Here is a 17,529-nt window from a genome sequence, read left to right as displayed (position 1 = left end):
AAATGGCCACAGTGCCCAAATCATAGTCAGGTGTGGTGTCGGGAGCGTAGGTGATGACTCCATTGGGAATATCGGGTAGATTGCGACACTCAATAGCTGTGTGAAGAACATTTTGTAACACACAAACAGCATCACATGCATGTGCATATTATAGTCGGTGTATAAAAAGTCAGTGGCATATGTAGCTATAGCTATAGCTATAAGCACACTTGTGATACCAATGTATCAAATTATCCCCAAAACTTCATTTACTTCTGAAACATACCATTGACAAACAGCCTGTACAATTGCTTTGTAACAGATAATTTTATTAATTAATTTTTTAATTAAATTTATTAAATTTTTTTTAAATAAAATACTTACGGACACAGGTTGGCTTACGAGACTAGCATTTATACTTAGTGGTTGGAGAGGTTACAATAAACATACCCTCTACACACACCCAGGCTAGTAGGAGCTGAGCAGCTCCAGTCAAAAATACCAGCCAAGATGAGACACAGTAATCTTGTAACTTCTTCATGCTGCATTCATGCATGCTCCAAATTAAGTGATCACAACAGGAAGTCTGAATTGTTCACACATCAAAAGTGTACATGCACCCACATACACACAGCACATACACAGAAAAAGAATCCTACACTATACACATACAATACTGTACAGCTGCTAGTTCAGTTACTAACGGCCTCTGTCCACAATTAAGGAATGCAGGGTATCTAAGCATTGTCTCCAGTTCAGGGTTGTGTTTCTCCTTGGTGGCATAGTACAGAACTAAACTGAGCAGAGAGTCAAAGTCGAATGATGATGCAAATCCGTACCCCCCAGCAGGGTCTCTGTTCACTAAAATCCTCTTGAATCTGCCTCCGTCTCTGCATGGGGGAATAAAGATAGACATGACAGACAGCAATGAACTAACCCTACTTACAATGGTGTGTGACAAGGCAAGGTGGAAAACTCCTCCACATTATCCTGGGTCAAACCAGGAAGGTTCTGTTGGGTTTACCAGAGCATGTCTCGAGAACCATCTCTGGGGGGGGGTGCATGGTTCGTTATAATTATAATCATGACTTCAAAACAAAGTACATGATTGCTGCACTATAGTATAGTCTTAAATTAGATGCATGGCACTATAGATCTGCATGTTAGTAGATCTCTAGATCTATTATATCAAACACAGATTGATATTGGAGCAAAGGCAAAACATGCACCATTTACTGTAAGCTATCACAAGGCCTCTATAAGAGGTGGCAATCACTTCCTCATAATAGAGCTGTCTCTGTTATCTATGCTCAGGGTAACACAACGAGCTAGTAATGCTCACAATAAACACTAAAGCACTCTATATCGTATTGAAAGCAAGCACAAACCACTCCCTTTAAGCACACAACTGAATGTCAAAGCTATCGTCTCATGATACCAATGTGTCGATATACACACGTGGTGGGAATGGCTACTAAAAAAAAACAGTACAATGAGGAAACCTCGTCATATTCATATTCACGAAGAACTGGTGATGCCATAAATGCAAATGCAGACCAAAGATCTTCGAACATGAACTAACGGACACATGATTAACTAAAATCAAAAATATATTCCGAGACCCCCCCATGGGGTAAATGTTTAATGTAGAGAATGACATGTACAGTAATGAGAGTGACAAATACCTTTAGTGTATACGAGCCGAGCCGGTAGAGCATATAACACTGTTCGGAGGTGGTATTCTGGGTAATGGCTAATATCAGCTGGTTTGTAGTGTGTTATCAGCGAAACTAATAGGTTGACTCATGTTGGCAGTTCAGAAAGCCGGAAGAGCGAGAGTTTACTCAGTATAGATCTATCTTTAAAGATAATTCGCATCATCTGTTTCAACTAAACTTCTCTTCTATAATTATGATATTGACAACAATTGCAAACACAATAAATATACAAAGCAAGAAGTAATAATAGTTATAGCTAACACATGAGCAAAGCAAAACGCTTGCACTCGTTATCAGAGTTTTCACGAATATATGCAAATTATGTACAGGTACACATATAATATGTAAGCAGTCAACATCAACGGCTGTATTTGTTCATAAGCCTGTGGGCTGTGGGGGGCGACCGTGGGTGGTCATGATGTAAGCAACGCACTCTGTAAACTCAATATCATTTCCAGTTGCTTGTGAGGGTTGTGGTGGAGTGGGTGGTGATGGCTCAGTCTTTATAACACCCTTACTCTCGGAGCCAGTTGTCTGTGAGGGTGCTCCAATGATCTCGTACTCTCCACAGACGGCTTGTTGGAACTTCAACACTTCCTCGTATTCATGACCCATTTCAACCATCTCGTATGGTTGTATCTCACCAGTACTGACCACACCCTTTAGCGACACTGGTGGTACGTTACATCTGGGGGAGAGAGGAAAGTGTATCAGAATTCAGCAATATAAACATATAAAACATTCATAAATTTATTTTGTTGTTTTGTTGATAGTAAGCTTCTCTCTTCTGCTCTTAAACACAAAATTAGCTATCACTATGACAACAACCACGAGGATAAGGACAATGATCACTCCTCCTACCACTCTACCGACCAATCGGAACCTTAACAACACTGAGCGACTTTGCTCCACATGCACAGAGGGTGTGACTGGTTCCCAGAGAAAGGACTTAGTTTACAATGTTTAAATGCTTAACTTACCTGGCAACAATGAGAATAACTGCTCCAATGATGATCAGTAGAGCAACCACCAAAATTACAATCGCAGCAGCTATCCCTCCAACACTGCCACTGGAACTTGGTTCTGTGGGTAGTAAATAGAGTATAGCTACGGCTATCTAACTAGAAGTATATAGTCATCGCTATAGATCTAGTTAGTTACATCTAGGAGCTGGTTACACATGTGCCAGCTCACATTAATTCACAAGAATCCCAGAGCAATCAAATGGCTTGTACTAGATTGGATGACATAACATCTACCTCCACCAACCCCTCACCTGGCTCCACATGCACACAGAGGGTGTGATTGGTTCCCCTGGTGTCCTGAGCCTTGCAACAATACTCTCCAGCTGGCAGGGAACTGTTCCCCACTCGAGTGAGTGCCAGGTGTCCTCCCTCCCGTGTTGCAACAGCCAGTGTGCTAATGTTAGTAACCTTACTACCATTAGGGAAAGTCCATCCGTGTTGGTCTTCATTGAATGTATCTGTCTTGTCAGAGTGACACTGTATGACACGTACATCCCTCGCTGGTACAGAGGTCGTGTTGTCATCAAGTGCACTGCCATTGAACATCAGAAACACACCTGAATGAAATAAAACATAGCTTTATCATAATGTCATGTAGGTTATATGAAGATGGCAACACACCAGCAACAGATAACGTGTCTTCAGCCGTACTGGTATTGCCTTGAATAAAACTGCTAGCTGAGCTTATTGTTCCATTGCAAGTCACTCTCCGGTCTATTGAACTAAAATCATTAAAGGTCCAACTTCTCTCAATTGTTTTGGTCGTACTATTCACCACGATCACTTCAGTGGTTGTATCATCTTCATTGCTATACACCTCACGAGTCCAAGTCAAGCTCAAAGTGACAGGAGTATCAATGTTTGTATGTATGGACACTTGACATGTGAATGTTACCACACTGTGATTAGCAAACAGAGCTGAACTAGAGGGAGACCTTGAGATTGTCACTGATGGTGTTGGTACTGTAAAACATGTATCATTCATGGTAAAGATACATGTAGCCTACAAAGGTTTGACTTACTTTGTGCAATTAAAGTGAAATTACTGCTGCTCGAAAGTGGTAGAGAGCGAATGGTAGTATTCAGGTTGCCCTGACAACGGTATCTACCAGCACTTGAGGTTCTCAGTGGAGAGAGAGTTAGAGCAGCTTCATTAGGAGTGGATATGCTTATTCTTTCAGTCTCCATGGTAACTTTCACCCATTGGGCAGTTGGTGTGCGAGTTAGTCCAGGCAATTTAGACACCGAGCAAGTCACAATGTGTGACTGTCCAATTAGAGGAAGTGAAGGGCTAGATGTTCTGATACTAGCGGTAATTGGTTGTTGGGGAACTGTGGGATAGAGTTAAATAAAATCCATACGCAATTAATATAGTCTTACCGTCAAGGGAAATGATAACTATATCAAAGGCAGTATCTGAAATGTTTGCTAGCAGGGCTTCACATTTGAAAGTGTTTCCATGGATGCTGTCAGACACAAGAGAGATAGTATACGTTAAGATGGTGGTTGACTGCATCACTGTTCCATGAAGAGGTTGGTCATCTTGGAACAACATTATTGAGTCAGCAGGAGAGTCAGTCGTGCAGGTGATGGTAACAGAACCTCCAATTAAAATGGGCATATCAGCACCAATATTTACACCTGTGTTAATGTATGGTATACATGTAACGTGCCCAAAAATATAAGCAATAAAATGAATGTGCACATGTACCTCTGCATTCTGGTGGTTTGCTCCAAGTTCCATTTGCCTGACAAGTACTTGTAGCAATCCCAAACAGTGCATAGCCATCATTACAGCTGTAGGTCACTGTCCCTGTGAATGTTGTGGTTGTTGGTATCCCAGGAGATCCATTGGTAATAGGCGGAGGAGTGTTACAGTCCACAGCTGTGTGTGCAAGTAATAATAAAAATATGCAAAAAATTAATATAACATACGTGGACATTGAGGAGCAGTACTATTCCACTGACCACTGGGAGTGCTGTCATTACCAGTACAAGTGCTCACTCTGTCTACACTTGTTATATTATACCCGGGGTTACACTGATAAGTAGCTGTTGTTCCATAATTGAACACCTCAGTGGTACCAAGGGATGAGTAGACAATCGTTCCATTGACAACATTAGGAGGAGCAGGGCAAGTGATCCCTAAGAATAATAATATTATACAACTATATATAGACTCTACTTTATGACAATTCTCACCATCACATGTTGGACTTAAGCCACTGAAGGTTCCTATTTCAGCATTCTTTGTTCCTGTACATGTTCTAGTCTCAAGAGTATTCAGGCCAAAACCAGGGGAGCAGGAAAAGGTGGCCACCGTTCCGTACACATAACTGCCACCCTCCACTGGACTAGAGTATGAGACCATCCCATTAGTGGGAGCCATCACTGAGTCAGAGGGGCATCGAATGGTGATATCTGCAGTGTTAACAGTTAATAAGCAAAAGAATTACACCGTACACTAGCCTATAGCTGATGAAAAACCTTTGCGAATGAGCCAAATTAACTCTTTGCGATCTTACAGTTGCGTGTAATTACCAGCGCTTGCAAAATACATGTGTAGTACTCGTAAAACATTCTAGTAATACGGTAAATGTATACAACACTCTCACCAATGAGGTTAGCACAGAATGTCCTCAACACTCCACTATTGTCAGGTATTCTACAGCAGGTTCCCAGTGGAGTCCGGGTATTATTATTACGATACAGTCTGATAGCTTGATGAAACCTTATATAATAGAACCCATCATCAGATACTCTCTTCCTCCGGAAATTACTTGTTCCATTCCACTCTCCTGTACCCATAGTTGAAGATGGCTCCTTGTCTATACCTCTACAGCAGGTGGTTGAGTCAGTGTGACAAGTCAATGATGTATCATTTGTAGTCTCAATCCTTGTGAGTACAATATTACTGTTGTTCGTAGTGTAGGTTGTTCCTTGAAAGGACAGGAAAATCCCTCGAGCTATACAAGAGAACATATTCAACTTTGTACACACAACATTTACACTGCAAACCTGCACAGGTGGGAGCAGCTCCAGACCACACTCCCACAGCACTATTTCCATTAGCGATACAAGTCCTCTCATCATATCCTCCCATTCTCTCCAGTTCGGGAGGGCATGAGACAGAGTACGTTGCTCGTGTTCCGTATGAATAGGGTGGATTTTCGTGATGATAGGTAATCACACCATAGGGGTAAGGGAAAAGAGGTTGGCAAACGATACCTGCACGTGGTTATTAAATGATAGAAAGTTCTGCAGATCAGAAACACTGAACCTGGATTTGCGTTGTATAAGCTTATGAGAATTAAACCACAAAAAAGACTTACGGACACATATTGGTGCCTGGTTATCGAACAGTCCCTCTGCATCCGGTCCAATATCACCCACACAAGTTCTCATCTCAGATCCCCCTAGGGAGAGGTCCAGAACAAACCCAGTGTCACAGTCATAAGTGGCTACAGTGCCCAAATTATACTGGTTGTCAGGAGCATAGGTGATGGATCCATTAGTAATGGCTGGTAGTGCAACATATTCTATTGATCCATTTGGGATGGGTGGCAACTCTAGACACTGTACGTCTAAGAAATGAATCATACAATAATTACGCACACCTGAGGCTTCATCTACAGATGCCTGAGTAGCAATAAGATAAAACTCTTACCATACAGTTATCAATGTGGGCAGTCTAATTATAATGTTGATGAAAGTTACCCCTGAGACAAGTACATGTATACTGCATAGATTCTGCTGGTTAGCAGAGGTCATGAAAGTTAAACATAACATACCAGAAGAACCATCTCCACACACTAGTAGGAGCTGAGCAGCTCCAGTTAAAAGGACCAACCAAGAGACACAGTCACCTTGTAACTTCTTCATACTGTTTTGCTTTTCATGCATACATGCTCCAAATTAATACTGATGACAGCAGGAAGTCTGAAATTGTGATTGTAATTCCCACATCAAATACACATGCACCCACATACAATTACATACACAGCCTACGAATACACATACAATACTGTACAGCTGCTAGTTCAGTAACGGCCCCTGTCCACATGGAATGCAGGGTATCTAAGCATTGTCTCTAGTTCAGGGTTATGTTTCTCCATCGTGTTGGTGGCATAGTACAGAACTAAACTGAGCAGAGAGTCAAATTCGAATGATGATGCAAATCCGTACCCCCCAGCAGGGTCTCTGTACACGGGGATCCTCTTGAACCTGCCTCCATCTCTGCACAGGGGATAATTGAAGTAAATAATTATAGTGATCGAAAATCAGATGTATAGAATACCAAAATTAAGTTAGTTTCTACTATAGGTACAACTTACATCATGTCGATGGTGTGTGTGTGTGTGACAAGGCATGGTTGAGGACTCCTCCTTGGGTCGAACCAGGAAGGTCCCGTTGGGTTTACCAGTGAGCATGTCTCGAGACTATGACCATCTCTCCTGAGGGAGGGGTGGGATATGACGTCAATATACCAAAGTACACTGAATGAAATAGCATCAACAATCACTCCATGTTTATCACTGAGGTGCACTGTACACAATGACTAATGGAACAAAGGCAACATGCGCCATTTGCTAGAGTTCCTAAACTATCACAGCCCTAGGCTATTGAAAGGTGCACAAACATTGCCTCAGGACAACACAATAGGTAATCATGAATGCTCACAGCAAACATAAGCACTCAATAATTATAATACAGAGCTATAAAAAAATCATGTCAATGAAAGCCAATGGTAGATAAGCTAGATTATGGTCTACACAGTGGTGGGAATGGTACATAGATAGTACATACATGTGGGCTACTGAACCCAGCTGTACTCAGGAAATACCCTATTATACTGAAAGCAAACCTTTGCACATGTATTGCACATGTATTGCAATGGGGTGGCAGATGGGGTTAGATAGTACTGACAGAGATAATCAGTATAATAGTCGACAATCCTGATCCTGAGTGGTGGTAACTGTGCAACTGTACCCACCCTCGGTCTCATGGCGGGGGCTTCTCACTCGGACCAGGGGGGAGGGCATGCTGGGGGGGGGGAGAATATTATGTTTAGTCATGTGGTATGAAAACGCACATACACTCTATAATATTCACAGTTTCATGCATCATTATAACATTAAACAAATTCTGCAATCACATTATTTCGTGGCAATAGGATGACTCGGAAATGAGGCAACTACTTTTGGTGGAGTAGTAGTGGTCTCTGATCTGGCCCCTCCCACTCTCCAAGGTTCGTCCTATTTCAGCTCAGAGGGGGTGGTCTTAGTCTCTGTACACTTTGTCTTCTAGTAGGGGAATGAAACAGCTTCAGTGTTTGGGGAAAGGTCATCTGTTAGAGAATCCATAATAATTATCATGTAGATCTATCATATAAAAACAGCTATAGTCTATTGGCATCAAGTAGTTTCAAAGCAGTATAAGGCATTGAACTGTAGTGCCAATTTAAGCTCTATTGACCAATTACAGATAGATCTACATAGACTACTTGGAATTTTTCATGTAGCTAATGGCCTCACTCTATAGACACATGCAGTCACTACAGCAATTAATGCACTGCTCTCCCCTTTAACTTACAATGGCGATAGTGTGTGTGTGACAATACCTGGTTGAAGACTCCAGGAATCCATGCACAATACCTTTGGGTCGAACCAGGAAGGTCCCGTTGGGTGTACCAGTGTGCCATGCATGTCTCAAGAACCATCTCCGAGGGGAGGGGGTGGTTCGTTATATAATTAAACCAAGTAGATCTACATGATTGCACTAGCTATAGCTACAATAATTATAGTCTACAATGAGATGGTATCTACATGCTAGATCTATACACCTATAGTATCATCGTATCAATTTAAAACAACATTTGCTAGAGTTCCTATAAAATATCACAGCCCTATAGGCTATTTTGAGAGTTGACAAACATAGTCTCAGGGCAACAACAAGCAATGCTCACAATAAACCCTAAAGCACTCTATATCATAGTGAAAGAGAGCACAAACCACTCCCTCTAAGCACACAACTGAATGTCAAAGCTATCTTCTCATGAATACCAATTAATGTGTTAATATAGACTACACACAGTTGTGAGATAGATGGGCGTGCCCGTTCCCAGCCATAAAATTATGACTGGGGACGGGCACGCTGTGAGATTGACTACTAGACAATGAGGAAACTTCGTATTCACGAAGGGCTGGTGATGACATTACCCATGCAAGAACGTGTAAATGCAAATGCAGACCAAATAAATTTGTAATAACCAAAAAAGGCCCATGCATGCAAATATGCAAATACAAATGCAAATACAAGCAAATGCGTATCATTGCTAGAGCAGTCAACAGTATTTCTATCAGTTTGCAGTTTCATGTTCATAAGTTCATAAACCTGTAGGCTGTGGGGGGTGACTGTGGGTGGTCGTGCTGTAAGCAACGCACTCTGTAAACTCAATATCATTTCCAGCAGTTTTAGTCACTTGTGAGGGTTGTGGTGTGGGTGGAGTGGGTGGAGTGGGTGGTGATGACTCAGTCTTTATAGCAGCCTTGCTCTCGGAGCCAGTTGTCTGTGAGGGTGCTCCACCAATGATCTCATACTCTCCAGCAACGGCTCGTTGGAACTTGGACACTTCCTCGTATTCGTGACCCATTTCAATCATCTCGTATGATTGTATCTCACCAGTGCTGACCACATCCTTTAGCGACACTGGTGGTAGATCATGTCTGGAGGGAGGGGGAGGAAATAGCAGGATAGTAAATTGCAGAATCGCATAACCTTTGTGACACAATAAACTGTAAGTACACAGCATAATAACATTTTTGATTGACTCACTTTGATGTTTTGTTGACTGTTAGCTTCTCTCTCCTGTTCTTGAACACCAGTACAGCAATCACTATGACAACAATCGTAATGCCAACCACAATAATAAGGACAATGACCACTCCCACCACTCCACCGACCACAGCGGCTAGGTCACTGCTCCCTGCAGCAGCAGGCTGATTGGTGCACTCTATGTCTGTAAGGCTCGAGATCTGTACCGGACAAGACTTGTCCACCTTAATCAGTACATTCTGAATGGGAATGAATCCATTGGTTTGTATCCAGGCCTGTATGGGAGTAAGGAGCCTGGAATCAGTTAGAGTGGCTCGGAATGTGACAGCTCTGTCCGACCCAGGGAAGCAGCGGAAGAGAGGGGCAGTCATTACCATACTTGAGAAACCACACCCACAGTGACTCTCAACCTCGACAGCAAACGCACTCATCACAGCTTCTATCCTCCCATCCTGGTCCTGCATAAAACAATTATTTAGTTTGCTTTAGTTGTAAGTAGCACTCACCACCCAGTCAGGACAGTTGTTGATGTTGGTGAGTCTGAGTTGGAACAACACTGAGCGTACAGGAGGGGGGACGACTGGGGAACAAGAACCAGCCTTCAATCAATATTATGCATGGTCACGCGGAGATATAATTATAGGACCAGTAATGTATACAGCTAACATAGTGGAAAATATTCCCTTGCATGATAACTTACGGACACAGCTTGCCTCCTGACCACTCCACACTCCAATGGTGTCCATTCCATCATCATCCATACACACTCGTACCTCATTACCCTCAAGATAGAACCCAGCCTCACAAGTGTAGGTTGCCTCAGTTCCCAGGTCATAGTCAGAGGTGACATCAGGAGAGTAGGAGATCGTGACATTGGTAATGGTCGGTAGAGGAGGACACTCAATAGCTGCAGGAGAAAACAACATTCAATATTGCTCGATAACTATTAAAGCCACCAACCATAACACGTTGGATCCGATCCACTCCACATTCCATCACTCTTACAAGTCCTGGTACTGCCTCCATTGAGAGTGTAGCCAGTGTCACAGGTATAGGTGGCCACAGTGTCCACTGGTCTGTCGTCCATATTGTAAGCAAAATCTCCATTGACTAGATCCATCAGATCAGTACAGGCCATTGCAGTTACAGTGGCTGTAATAAGTATACAATCAGTTAATAAGCTGAAAACCAAGAAACATTATTAAAAGGCTTAAAGAAACCATAGAAATGCCAATTTATTTTAAAATTAAAGGCTGACAGTCAAGAGTTTTTTATATACTCACAGCAAATCAATACAGGTATGATTATGGTTGCACAAACGAATGTGTACATAATTATAATAATTATACCTCTACATTCTGGTGGACTGCTCCAGGTTGCATTTGCCAGACAAGTACTAGTAGCAATCCCAAAGAGTGCATAGCCATCATCACAGCTGTAGGTCACTGTCTCTGTGAATGTTGTGGTTGTTGGTATCCCAGGAGATCCATTGGTAATAGACGGAGGAGTCCCACAGTCCACAGCTGTGTATGTGTGTACGTTATCATATGACACGACAAATACAATATCATAAACATACGTGGACATTGAGGAGCAGTTCCATCCCACAGGCCACTAGGACTGCTACTATCACCAGTACAGGTCCTCTCACTGTCTCCACCTGTTATCTCATACCCAGGGTCACACTCATACATAGCTGTTGTTCCATAGTCATGGGACTTTGTCCTGTCACTGGAGTAGACAATCATCCCATTCCCAATAACAGTGAGAGCAGAGCAGGTGATTGCTGTGAGAATGTAACTATAGTAAATGAAGTCCATACAAGTAGTGCATTTATACCAAAACATGATGCTCTGTCACTGTTCAGCACATATCCTGCCTCACATCCACAGGTGAATGATCCCTCAGTGTTGGCACACACTTGCTGGCAGATGTTGGGTCCAGCACACTCATCAACATCATCACCTTTACATAAACAATAATTACTGATCCCAAACTACCCATATAGTAACTACTTACATCCTCTTCCATCAGCAGCAAGTCGATATCCTGAGTTGCAGTCGCAGGTGTATGATCCAGGAGTGTTGGTGCAGATGTGATCACAGCCATAAGCAGTACCAGAGCATTCATCAATGTCTACATGTGTAGATACATTGATGATCACGTATTTTTTTTGTGCATTTTTAACCTGCACAGATCGGAGCAGTTCCAGTCCACGCCCCCACAGTACTACGTCCATCACCCATACAAATCCTCACACCTCCTCCACTCTTCTCTCCAGGAGGGCAAGTGAGAGTGTGCATTGCTTGTGTTCCAATTAAGTGTAGGGAAGTGTTTGGAGAGTAAGATATTGAGCCATAGGGAGAGTCAAGAGGTGGACAGATGATGGCTATAGATACATGCACGAGAAAAAGTGAAAACATTACTGGTTCTTACTCACAAATTTACCATTGCAAGTAACAATTTCTCCACTCCACGTTCTGTCTGACTGACACATTTTCTCACGTTCACCAGAGCGAACGTAACCAAAATTACAGTTGTGAGTGGCCGTAGTTCCTTCCAGTCTTGCAGAAGATGTTGGGTCATAGGTCACCATTCCGTTGGTGAGGGTGATATCATCACAGAGAGCTAGCAAATAATATGATACAAGTAGGTTTGGATGAATTACATTGTCATAGGTATACCAGAACATGATGCTCCGTCAGTATCCTGCATATATCCTGCCTCACATGCACAGGTGAACGACCCCTCCGTGTTGGCACACACTTGGTCACAGTTGTTGGGTCCAGTACTACACTCATCAATATCATCACCTATACAGGCATAAATAGAGATAATGGTGACCCGAACTCTAGCATAATAATTGCAAGGTAATGGCATTGGGTCATTACAAGATATTAACTTACATCTTCTTTTATCAGCAGCAAGTCGATATCCTGAGTTGCAGGCACAGTTGTATGATCCAGGAGTGTTGGTGCAGATATGATCACAGCCATCCGTATCTTCAGAGCATTCATTAATGTCTACACATGTATGTGTATATAGTGATATATATATAAGATCCCAATCAGCTGTACAAACAACATTGCATAACAATAGGCATTAAATAATACATTACTACGTATATATATACTGTAGTACCTAAACAAAAGGCAGCAGTTCCATTCCACTGACCCACTGAACTACTACCATCACCAGTACAGGTCCTCACTCTGTCTCCACTGGTTACCTCATAACCAGTGTCACACTCATACACAGCTGTTGTTTCGTAGTCATAAAATGGAGTAGTTGTGTAATTATAGATAATCGTCCCATTCCCAACAGCAGGGAGAGCAGAGCAGGTGATTGCTGTAATTTTTGTACCAGTAATGGCATATAAACACAGTACATGATGGCATTCTCTCACCTATACAAGATGGGGTGGTACCACTAAATGTTCCCTGTTCAGTCTCACATGTTCTAGTTGAGGGACCATCAAGAACAAAACCAGTAGAACAGGTAATCGTAGCAACTGTTCCGTAACTGTAACTGCCACCCTCCACTGGACTAGAGTATGAGACCATCCCATTAGTGGGAGCCATCACTGAGCCATCACATCGAATGGTGTTGGCTGTCACATAAAACAATAATTATTACATTCTTTAACATAAACTTACCAACAAAATTAGCACAGAATGTCCTCATCTCTCCACCACTGTCAGGTATTCTACAGCAGTAGTTTCCCAGTGGGGTCTGGATATCACCTTGACGGTAGAGTATGATAACTTGATGGTATCTAGTTAAATAGAACCCAGTGACACTGTTCTGGACAATACGTGTTACATTGGGAAACAGCCACTCTCCAGTACCCATGTTTGAAGATGGGTCACCATTGTCAATACCTCTACAGCAGGTGGTTGAGTCAGTGTGACAGGTCAAAGATGTGTCATCTGTCGTCATAATGCTTGAAATGATGGTGGCACTATTGTTGGCATAGTAGTGTGTGTTCCCATGAGATAGATACACCTTCTGAGCTGTAAAAAAAGCAAACTCGAGCAATGAGTTGTCAAATATAATTATACCTGTACAGATTGGAGCAGTTCCATTCCACACACCCACTGCACTACGTCCATCACCAGTACAAGTCCTCACATCATCTCCTCCGTCCCTTTCCATGCCCTCAGGGCAGCTAATGGTGTACATTGCTTGTGTTTTGATCAGGAAAGGTGGTGTGGTGTCAGTAGAGTAGGTTATTGAAGTGTGGTTATGATCAGGGAGACGGGGACAAGTGATGGCTGTGATCAGAGTAATTGTATGTGTACAAGAAACTAGCACTATAATACATCGGTTCAATCAGTGCAAGTAACTTACGGACACAGCTTGGCTCCTGACCACTCCACACTCCAATGGCATCCATTCTATCATCATCCATACACACTCGTACCTCATTACTCTCAAGATAGAACCCAGCCTCACAAGTGTAGGTTGCCTCAGTACTCAGGTCATAGTCAGGGGTGACATCAGGAGAGTAGGAGATCATGCCATTGGTAATGGCCGGTAGAGGAGGACAAGCAATGGCTGTACATGTAGGAATGGGTATAATCCGTCAAAACCAGACTCTCAGTATACAAAAAATCATGAAGCTGGAGCTACCAGATACCTTAATGTTACTATTATGAACGGGTACTAATTTTAGCGAATATTTTAGCGAATATTAACGCTAAATTAAGTCCGCGCTAATAATTAAAAAATTTAAACAATTATGGAAATCTTTTTTGTAATGAAAATGTACTTTTGAAAGTATGCTAAGCAAGCTAGCTCATTTTTTATCTGTATCTGACTATAAATGTATATCTGACTCCAAACTTTCCATGCAACCTTAAAACTCATGTGCATCTTTTCAAAATAATAATTATTGTGCTAATGAATTTACCAAATCCACCAAATTAGAACGAGAAAAATCTGAAAACGCTGAAATGACTATACCCGTCTATAACTTACAGACACAACTTGGTGCCTGTCTATCAAATGCTCCAATAACATCCAGTCCATAATCATCCACACAGGTTCTCATCTCAGATCCCCCTAGGGAGAGGTCCATAACAAACCCATGGTTACAGTTATAAGTAGCCACAGTGCCCAGATCATAGTCAGGTGTGGTGTCAGGAGCGTAGGTGATGAATCCATTGGGAATTGGCTCAAGGGGAGGACACTGAATGCCTGTGTGTGTAGTGAGAATGTTGTTACGGTTCTAACTGAACTTACGGACACAGCTTGGCTTCTGGCCACTCCACACTCCAATGGTGTCCATTCCATCATCATCCATACACACTCGTACCTCATTACCCTCAACTAGATAGAACCCAGCCTCACAAGTGTAGATTGTCTTAGTTCCCAGGTCATAGTCAGGGGTGACATCGGGAGAGTAAGAGAGCGTGCCATTGGTAATGGCTAGTAGAGGAGGACAAACAATGGCTGTAAGAGAAAATGAGTAAGAGATTGATCTAGTAGCAAATTGCCAGGCTGAGTATAATTATAGAGTAACTCCTACTGTATACACTTATAGCAACTGACCTAGACAAGTTGGAGGTGACCCATTCCACCTTCCTCCACTCACACAGATCCTGGTGGTGTCCCCTCCAGTGAGAGTGTAGCCAGGAGTGCAGCTGTAGGTAGCTCCAGAGAAGAGAGGTCTGTTGTCAAGAGATCCAGTACTGTAAAAAATGTTTCCATTGGGGATGAGAGTGAGGTCGGAACAAGTCAGTATCTCTGTATGGGAATAAGAAATAAATTACAAACAGTACAAAATCCATTCCACTTACGTTGACACACTGGAGGTGACCCACTCCACACTCCATCACTCCCACAAGTCCTGGTGCTGCCTCCACTGAGAGTGTAGCCAGTGTCACATGTGTAGGTGGCCACAGTGTTCAGACCCAGTGTTGAGTCATTGTATGAGACCATTACATTGTTCAGGGCAGGGAGAGATGGGCACACAACTGGAAGGGGTTGTGGATGGAATTAAAAGAATATAGTGTGTATTGCAGAACCACTCACTTAAGTTGGCACAGAAGGTCATTTCTCCACCATTAGTTGGTATAATACAGCAGTAGGAACCAGTTGGACTCAGGGGATGGGGAAGAGAGAAGAAAACACTGTCTATATGCCGATCCAGTTTAATGGATTGAAAATTTCTCAATGACACAAAGGGTCGATATGCTGACTTAGGTCCTGATGCACCAGGAACACGATCTCCATTTGGATAGCGCCAAAGTCCAATTCCTCTTGCCATTGTCTCATTGGGTGTACAACATGCCACAAGGTCAGTGTGACAGATGAGAGAGGGAAGACTACCCCGAACATTATCTCCAATGTTAGTGATGAGGATCTCAGTGTTGTTAGTGGTGAAGTTGGTTAATCCCAGAGATAAGTACACTCCTGCATGCATGCATGCAATATTTATTACACTATGCTGGCAGAGTTCATGAACGCATTAAAACATACCCTCTCCACACACTAGTAGGAGGTGAGCAGCTCCAGTCAAAAGGACCAGCCAGGAGACACAGTCACCTTGTAACTTCTTCATGCTGTGTCTTCATGCATGCATGCTCTAAATTAGATATTGAAAATAGTGCAGTGACAGGAAGTCTGAATTGCACATCAAAAGTGTACATGCACCCACATACATATACACATACATACATCACATACATAGAAAGAGAATCCTGCACACACACATACAATACTGTACAGCTGCTAGTTCAGTTACTAACGGCCCCTGTCCACATGGAATGCAGGGTATCTAAGCATTGTCTCTAGTTCAGGGTTGTGTTTCTCCATCGTGTTGGTGGCATAGTACAAAACTAAACTGAGCAAAGAGTCGAATTCGAATGGTGATGCAAATCCGTACCCCTCAGCAGGGTCTCTGTACACGGGGATCCTCTTGCCTGTCTTAATGTAACACTTACAGTACATTTCTAATGATATATACTAAGATTGATAGACTAGCAGAAGATGCCTCTTGGAGAGACTCCAGAAAAGATGGAAACACAAAGAACACTGAACCTGCCTCCATCTCTGCACGGGGGATAATAGGTAAAGAATAATCAAAAATCAGATGCATAATTCATTTAGAATGCAAGACGTACTATTGGCAGTGTACAGTTATTTGTACCAATTTAGCCTGCGGGTATAATCATTTACATTTACATGTGCAGTTAAATGTACTAGGTAAAGCTGCTTACACAATTTTGATGGTGTGTGTGTGACAAGGCATGGTTGAGGACTCCTCCATATTACCCTTGGGTTGAACCAAGAAGGTTCCATTGGGTTTACCAGTACGTATACTAGTGAGCATGTCTCGAGAACCATCTCTCCTGATCGAGGGAGTGGTGGTTATACTGAATTATGACTTCAAAATAAGGCGCATTGTTGTATCAAAATACAACGAAGTGAATTAACAATCACTCTATGTTATCACTGAGGTGCACTGCACACAGTGAACAGATTGACTAATGGAGCAAAGGCAACATGCACCATTTGCTAGAGTTCCTAAACTATCACAGCCCTAGGCTATTGAAAGTGCACAAACATTGCCTCAAGACAACACAACATGTAATACATGCTCACAACAAACATAAGCACAGAGCTATAAACATGTCAAAGAAAACCAATGGTAGATAAACAAGATTTATGGTCTACACAGTGGTGGGAATGGTACATAGATAGTGCATGTGGGCTACTGAACCCAGCTGTATTCAGGAAATACCCTGAAAGCAAAGGTGCACATGCATTGCACATGTAATAGTTGTACCATATCAAGGGTGTATTGGATTTGTACTACCAAGGGCAGTTATATGTATTCTCTCGGGAATACATAGACACTGTATATACACACTACAAACCACATTTACAACTTCAGACACCCGCACATTTTTTGCTTTCCACAAATTTTGTCTCAGTAGTCTTCTTTAACTTTAAAAGAGAGGGTCCTT

At 42.4% G+C, this 17,529-nt stretch overlaps 4 protein-coding genes and 1 long non-coding RNA gene across 5 annotated transcripts; all 5 read right to left on the bottom strand.

Moving 5' to 3' along the window:
- Positions 1-1,936: 1,936 nt before the first annotated feature.
- LOC135335075 (uncharacterized) lies at positions 1,937-6,686 on the bottom strand. Its single transcript, XM_064530480.1, has 12 exons — positions 6,055-6,686; positions 5,741-5,950; positions 5,338-5,688; positions 4,925-5,143; positions 4,658-4,867; positions 4,434-4,607; positions 4,103-4,363; positions 3,745-4,053; positions 3,344-3,685; positions 2,974-3,279; positions 2,678-2,780; positions 1,937-2,385 (listed from the first exon to the last, which is right to left on the bottom strand). Exons 1-12 carry the CDS (start codon positions 6,320-6,322, stop codon positions 2,073-2,075), a joined length of 3,066 nt encoding a protein of 1,021 aa, XP_064386550.1. The 5' UTR covers positions 6,323-6,686; the 3' UTR covers positions 1,937-2,072.
- A 131-nt stretch (positions 6,687-6,817) lies between these two features.
- Positions 6,818-8,683, bottom strand: LOC135335147 (uncharacterized). The gene is made up of 3 exons (XR_010394451.1): positions 7,587-8,683; positions 7,057-7,176; positions 6,818-6,956 (listed from the first exon to the last, which is right to left on the bottom strand). It is a non-coding gene; the product is annotated as an uncharacterized LOC135335147 (long non-coding RNA).
- Positions 8,684-9,003: 320 nt separating this feature from the next.
- Positions 9,004-10,694, bottom strand: LOC135335180 (uncharacterized). The gene is made up of 5 exons (XM_064530598.1): positions 10,517-10,694; positions 10,270-10,463; positions 10,063-10,155; positions 9,557-10,014; positions 9,004-9,447 (listed from the first exon to the last, which is right to left on the bottom strand). Exons 1-5 carry the CDS (start codon positions 10,692-10,694, stop codon positions 9,108-9,110), a joined length of 1,263 nt encoding a protein of 420 aa, XP_064386668.1. The 3' UTR covers positions 9,004-9,107.
- Positions 10,695-10,729: 35 nt separating this feature from the next.
- Positions 10,730-12,954, bottom strand: LOC135335179 (sushi, von Willebrand factor type A, EGF and pentraxin domain-containing protein 1-like). Its single transcript, XM_064530597.1, has 8 exons — positions 12,945-12,954; positions 12,698-12,904; positions 12,463-12,579; positions 12,247-12,369; positions 11,396-11,521; positions 11,136-11,342; positions 10,906-11,079; positions 10,730-10,737 (listed from the first exon to the last, which is right to left on the bottom strand). The coding sequence occupies exons 1-8, from the start codon at positions 12,952-12,954 to the stop codon at positions 10,730-10,732; spliced, it is 972 nt and encodes a 323-aa protein (XP_064386667.1).
- Positions 12,955-13,611: 657 nt separating this feature from the next.
- Positions 13,612-16,510, bottom strand: LOC135335178 (P-selectin-like). Its single transcript, XM_064530596.1, has 9 exons — positions 16,309-16,510; positions 15,593-15,973; positions 15,358-15,534; positions 15,110-15,304; positions 14,801-15,010; positions 14,537-14,755; positions 13,907-14,113; positions 13,688-13,830; positions 13,612-13,617 (listed from the first exon to the last, which is right to left on the bottom strand). The coding sequence occupies exons 1-9, from the start codon at positions 16,508-16,510 to the stop codon at positions 13,612-13,614; spliced, it is 1,740 nt and encodes a 579-aa protein (XP_064386666.1).
- Positions 16,511-17,529: the final 1,019 nt, after the last annotated feature.

Source organism: Halichondria panicea, chromosome 4, assembly GCF_963675165.1.
Source record: "Halichondria panicea chromosome 4, odHalPani1.1, whole genome shotgun sequence".
Taxonomy (NCBI): domain Eukaryota; kingdom Metazoa; phylum Porifera; class Demospongiae; order Suberitida; family Halichondriidae; genus Halichondria; species Halichondria panicea.
This window is presented reverse-complemented; position numbering and strand designations above follow the sequence as displayed.